The sequence below is a fragment of the Diachasma alloeum genome, unplaced genomic scaffold, assembly GCF_001412515.2.
Source record: "Diachasma alloeum isolate Michigan unplaced genomic scaffold, Dall2.0 Dall_scaffold_01865, whole genome shotgun sequence".
Classification (NCBI taxonomy): Eukaryota; Metazoa; Arthropoda; class Insecta; order Hymenoptera; family Braconidae; genus Diachasma; species Diachasma alloeum.
In genome coordinates, this window is record NW_021681927.1 from 25,905 (window position 1) to 32,786 (window position 6,882).

A 6,882-nucleotide genomic window follows, 5' to 3' on the forward strand; every position below is an offset into this window, starting at 1 on the left:
AAGTGCACCAATTTCTGGCCGGTTAAGAAAATTCGCTAAGCGAATGAACAGTCATGTAAAAACTTGTTCATCTGGATGGGCTGTTGTCCATTCTCTGTACATTCATTATATTTACATCGATTGAAAACGTTTAGGAAACAACGCCAGTGAATGACAGTTATCCAAATTTCCGGTAGAGAAAATTTTACATTTCATGGAATGTTTGGTAGTAATTTTCAGGCGATTGATATTAGATTCAATTTGGGGAGAAAAAATTATGAAATTTCTCATAAAATTCAATGGACTCGCAAATTTTTGAGCAGTAAGAAGCCGAGAGACCTCCCCAACATATCTGAATTTTTAATCAAGACATCAATATTCAGTATGAAATTACCCTGAATTTCCAAGGAATTAATAATCCGAACATATTTTCGCAACTTGTATTCAATTTTATGATATTTATACTTTTCATTGATTCTTTCATAAAATAGTGAATTTCAAAAACATAATTTTGTGTTTAGTGGAACTGTCACTTGATGAAAATTTTAATCAAGTGTCATCAAGTGTACCGGAACGGTCAGCCAAAAATTTTTAACAGTGTATTTTCTTTGTTGAGTGTTCATGTATACTGACTCCATCATGTTCATGTACCCCATGAACATTGTAATATGAATGAAATGTTATGAATAGATATGTACATTGATTGGTTCAGTGAAGTGTTTACGTAGGATAGAGAACAGAGACAGAATAGTCCAAATCTCTGTGTACATCAATGTGATGATGTTTTTGATCGTCTTTCCGAGTTTTGATGAGTTTTTATGTTTGTTTTGTGTTTGGAAAAATATGATGGATTTGCTGAAGTAACGGACATTATTTTTGAATCTACAGTATAGGATTCGCAGACGACTTACCGTGCAAATAATTCAATCGGCCTACCTTAGTGAGGTTATGTTTCTCTAGGTGGTTTCATGCAGGTCAAACTAGTCTCACTTAGTGAGAAGAAATAAATTGGGTGAAGTATGGTATTCTGAGAAGGTGATTTTGAGAATACATTGGAGTCATGTAAGACAGTAAGGATGCTGGTCTCACAGCGGAAGATGAAGCAGATTGGATTCTTTGCCTTCTGTGTTTTACTGAGTGAGTTGACAATTTTGATTGGATTATGGAGAGCACACGTTATTATTCTAAGAAGTATTCCACTGTTGTGATGATTGGAAATTGTTGTTATTTCCCAATTTATCATCCTCTTCGAATAATTTCATTTCAGTATATCATATTTTTAAAAAGTTGCTCAGAATATCTTTAGAAATAGTACAATATCTGTATAATTTTGTCTTTTTACTAATTTCATTGCACCATTGGTAAAAAGGATCTTCCTCCACTTTTTATTCAATTTGTTTTCTGGTCTTTACCCGTTTGCATTTTCTAGCTTAATACGTTTTATCAGTATGATTGTATATCCTTCCTGATGCTCTCCAAAGCATCCCTCCAGGAACAGTATTATAGCTGGATCTATTAGTGAGCTGCTACCTGCTCCTTATGACCAATTTTGTAAACCGTAGGAAGGATTTAGTTCACTAATCTTTCGGGTAAAGGATTATCTATCGAAATGCAAGGAATTTTCCCTTAAATATTCTGGGAATAAGAATGATTAAATTCAGTAGTGACGTGGTCAATTGGTATGAGTCGACTTAGCTCCCAGTTGAGTTTTTGTTGAATAACTCGGAATTTAAGAAAGCGAAATTTTTGTAAGATCGTTTTCGATAGTCTTCACTTTTCTCTACAAAAAAGATTTTTAGGAAAATTTTGGTAACTCCTTTAGAATTGAGTGAGATATTCATCGAGAACTGGCGCTAGAATGGAATTGAATTAAACCGTTTGACCACTTCACTACAGAAATGTAGGAGCTAAAAACTGGTCCTTCAGTAGCAACAATTTTTTCACCTCCGTAATAAATAAATGCAAACAAACAAGTCATGTGTTTTCGATAGGTCTCATCATATTTATTCCTAGCCGTTCATCTTTAAATTATACAACATTTTTATGTTTTTACATTTGCGTTATTTTTTTTACATTAAAATATGTACGTGTGTATATTGATGTTCAGAAAGAGTTTTTTTTAAAATCAACTGATAGCGATTGAAAGCAAATATTTCTGTTGATTCCAAAACCGCCGCAGCAGTAGTTTCGATTAAATAAAATGAGCCTTCATTTTTATTCATACACGGCATGCACCGACGTGGGATCACTAATATATCCTTCTCGGTGGGCATATTGTGTAGTATGTAGTGTACTCATTTGACGGCCTACATAAGCGCATACACTTCCTGTACTTTTTTTATTTTATTCCCCGACTATTTTGTCAATTTTAGTTCCTGTCTGGTCTGCCGTGGACGTCAGTGTTCGATACTTTTTTTTAAAATCTTGAATAACGTTATCATAAGTATCTATGTATAGTGTATACATAATAGCTGTACACCGACAAAGAGGTTCCTGTTCCTGCAGACAGGCCACAAGTAACTTGAGTTGGTGGGTTAAAATTAACATAAAAATGAAGATATTAATTTTCGATGACATTGGTTCTGAGAAACGATAATTTTGTTTTAACTAAATGAGGAGTAGCTAATGAAATGGTAAAATGTGACAATTCTGTTTATGATGTGTCATCAGTAAATAGAATTAAATTATCTCAATAATAAGAAATTTTTGAATAGAGTAATGTTTTTTGTCTGAGATTACTTGTTTTGGAGACGAATAATGTGTAATTACGACGCTTTACCACGTTGCTACTGAACTATTCATGAGCGAGTCCATTTAAGTTATCATAAACAGAAACTTTGGTGAAATAATTTGTCGTTCAAATAACAAATTTTGCCGTTCGGCAAAAGCAGGGTGTCCAGCCGTCAGAGAAATCTGGAAAACTGGTAATTGTCAGGGAATTTGATTGGTCTGGAAATTTTAGGGAAAAATCAGGGAATTACAACAATTTTCTGGAATAAAAAAATTTTAAGCTTGTTTTCTCCAAGCACCTAAATTTTTGGGTATTTTTCTCTTGACAAAAAACATTTTCCTGGAATTTGATCTCCAACTTACATAGAAAAGTGGGATGTTAACATCTTCTCGTGGGATGAGACTGAAAACCTACTGTTTTTGCGATTTTTCTATGGAAAATTCTAAATTCCGCAATCTACTTTTCAAAGGAAGTCTCGTATATCAAGATATAGTGTAAATGTTTGAAAAATACTCATTTCCAGGAATATACAAACTGCAAAAACACTGAGAGTTCCAACCTGGTCCGCTAGACAGATGTTAGCATCCTAATTTTCTAGACAAATTTTTCGCTGGACGTATTTATGTTAAAAAGTTGACAGAGTGATCACCTCTTAAGGGGAGGTGATCTCACCTCGCTAAAATTTAAAAGTCTTTTAAAATTCCCTTGGCCATACTTCCTTTATTGCGCAATTTCCATCTAATGGAGATTTTTGTATTCCCCAATTTTCGTTAGAATCTAAAAAATGAAATTAAGGATAATCGGGTGAGGAGGAAATGTAGGAGGTGAGGCGGAGGGGTATCTATTGTTTTCCTGCAGAAAACCAATCGCTGAACAAAAAAATGTTTCCCATTCGAATTCAAAATTCAGGCAATATTAGAGAGTATCTCCGGTTAAAAATTATTTTTGGAGCTAATCAAATTTATTTGCATCTGTTCCACGCATTGAATGGGTTTCAGATTGTTTTTTTTTAATAAATGAAAAAATTTTAATCCATGCGAAGCTCGTTTGGGCCGCGTGCGCAGAAATTTCATTTTTCAGTACTTTTTTCGCTATTATTAATAAACAATGCTCCTAGGCGACAATCTTTTTCACTCAAAAAATCATTGATTACATGTTCTAAATGTGTCTAAAGCTTCATGACTTTCGCTGCATTTTTTCCTTGAGTTTTGCATTTTTTTTTGTGATTTCCATAAGATCACGGGTTAAATGACCACTTTTTCAAAAATTCATAATAAATCAACCATGCTCCCCAGCACTCTGAAACTTTGCACACGCCTTTTCCATCATTTAAAGAATACGTTAAAAAAAAGAATAAAATGGTTGCTTTTTTTCTAACCCTCCGGGCTCGCCCGATTATCCTTAAATACTCATTTTATGTCATAAATTATGGATAATATCCCATGGCCCATGAAAAAATGTTTCTTTTAATGCACTAACCTAATAGACAAACTAAATCTAAAAGATTCATGTTTTCTCAATCCATTCTATGCAATGGAAAACGAATACTCAATTTTATTCTTTGAAATGTGGCGAACATTGAAAAAAAATTTGAATTGAATGAAAATTATGATCCAAAGAAAATTTTGAAGGTGAAAATGAGAAATGACGATGAAAATTCACTTGATGGGTCTTTTCGCCAATCAAAGATAATTTTATTTTACCGACTTCTGCCCTTCAATTGAGTTCGGTAAAGGAGTTAATGTGCATGGATCCATCCATATTGGTCATTGATTATCAACGTCAGGTGATCCTCGTTTATTAACTGTTTTAACCCTCTAAGGTGAGTTGTAATATCCCCACTCTATGGCCTTCAAAACGGAATTGCCGGTGTCCCCACTAAAGCGTCCTGCTACGCTTTTCACCTTAGAGTCTATAATAGTACATTACGTAACTAGTGCAGAAAGCAGGCGGTTACATACAGCCTACTGTCCGCACGTGTTGCGTATACTATTTTATATGATAAGTGCGTGATGAAGTTTGGGGGTTGGGGGGGCGGCGAGAGGGGGGTGTGGGGGGCTAAGCCCCCCATGAGAAAAGGGGGTCCAGGGGGCGAACCCCCCGGTGGGGGGGGGGCTTCGCCCCCTGGGGAATTTTGTTCAAACTTCCAGGTGGACACCCTGAAAAGGGACGGTTAATGACCTCAAATCTTAATTTGTAAGAAAAACAGCCCAAGTCATAAAGCCGAAGAACGCTCTTCACACAATTCAACCGTATGGAAAGATGACAAAAAATATTATTGGGGTTATTTCAGTATTCGCATTCTACGAGACTGTTGTAAAAATGGACAATGTACCGCGCCAAAATCCTCGCAGCAGATTAATGTCGAACATTGAAGACCGACCTTCGCAAGAAAGACTGGACAATTACGAGGATTCGTCTATTGCGAAAAATCAGGTCAATGACCTTGTAGAAGCCAAGAAAAGAATACATGAATTGGCAGAGAAACTTCATAACATAGAAGCTAAGGTTAATGACAGAATACCAAAAAAATTTCCAACAGTTAAATTTCTAAATTACAAAAATCGCAAAAGGATTCTGGTTACTGGTGGGGCTGGGTTTGTTGGCTCGCACTTGGTGGATCGTCTAATGCTTGAAGGACACGAGATTATAGTAGCGGACAACTTCTTCACGGGGAGAAAGCGAAACGTCGAACATTGGGTTGGACACGAAAATTTTGAGTTGGTTCATCATGATATTGTGAGGCCACTTTATCTAGAGGTCGACGAAATTTATCATTTGGCGAGCCCTGCTAGTCCACCTCACTATATGCTGAATCCGGTGAAGACATTGAAGACTAATACCATTGGGACTATTAATATGCTAGGTATATTTGTACTTTTATTATTATGACAGATATTATGAACATGTTCGATTTCGATATTTATCAATTCTCGAGGGGCTACTCACTCCATAATTGAGTGACACCATGATTTCGAAATGAAGTCGATTTCGGGAGATTTCAGCCGTGATTGCAGTGATTTCGATGATTTCGAGCGTTGCGGTAAGTGATTTCATTATTTCAAATGATTTCACGAATTCGAAATCAGTGATTTCAGAAAAATAAAGTTAATATATAATAGAGGTGAAGCAAAATGGGTTGTCTCAAATTACGAAAATCAAGACTGGCAAATAATAACGAATTCGTTTGATTCCACTCCACCAATCTTGAGCTAATGACGATGAAAAGCGGTCTAGCAGTGAGTACGGCATTTTATTACCATCGCTGGCAGGCGCGTCAATTTCAAAATCACGAATTATTTGCACGGTTCGTCACTGATTGCGGTGATTTCATTGATTTCAGACGATTTCATGTGATTTCGNAGATTTCAGCCGTGATTGCAGTGATTTCGATGATTTCGAGCGTTGCGGTAAGTGATTTCATTATTTCAAATGATTTCACGAATTCGAAATCAGTGATTTCAGAAAAATAAAGTTAATATATAATAGAGGTGAAGCAAAATGGGTTGTCTCAAATTACGAAAATCAAGACTGGCAAATAATAACGAATTCGTTTGATTCCACTCCACCAATCTTGAGCTAATGACGATGAAAAGCGGTCTAGCAGTGAGTACGGCATTTTATTACCATCGCTGGCAGGCGCGTCAATTTCAAAATCACGAATTATTTGCACGGTTCGTCACTGATTGCGGTGATTTCATTGATTTCAGACGATTTCATGTGATTTCGGAATGATTTCATACCAGAGTGGTGCCGTGATTTTGGGAGTGAGTAGCCGCTCATTAATTCTTATGAAATTCAAATGTTATTGTTGCAATATTTTTGAACCTCAGTCCATATTTTATCGAACGCTGGCTATGAAAAATATGAACGTTGGAAAAAGGTTGTACTTTGGTGGAGGTTTCAACAAACAATAATTTTTCTTTCGAAGCATCTATTTTTCATTTTATAATTCATCACTTTTCCGCACGGGGAGATATTCAAAATGTTCCGAGAGACCATTGTATTGAATCCTTATGGGAATGTCCTCCCCCATTGTATGTTCTTATGGGAATCCTTCTCCCTCTTCACCCCTCACCGTCCATCTCAATCTGAGTTTGCTTACCTCGATGCATCGATGCACTCTACTACTACTACTACTACTACTACTACTACTACTACTACTACTACTA

At 36.0% G+C, this 6,882-nt stretch overlaps 1 protein-coding gene across 1 annotated transcript; it reads left to right on the forward strand.

The window, feature by feature from the left end:
- The first annotated feature begins 68 nt into the window (after positions 1-68).
- Positions 69-5,639, forward strand: LOC107046749 (UDP-glucuronic acid decarboxylase 1-like). The gene is made up of 2 exons (XM_015269452.1): positions 69-1,116; positions 5,004-5,639. Exons 1-2 carry the CDS (start codon positions 1,056-1,058, stop codon positions 5,600-5,602), a joined length of 660 nt encoding a protein of 219 aa, XP_015124938.1. The 5' UTR covers positions 69-1,055; the 3' UTR covers positions 5,603-5,639.
- Positions 5,640-6,882: the final 1,243 nt, after the last annotated feature.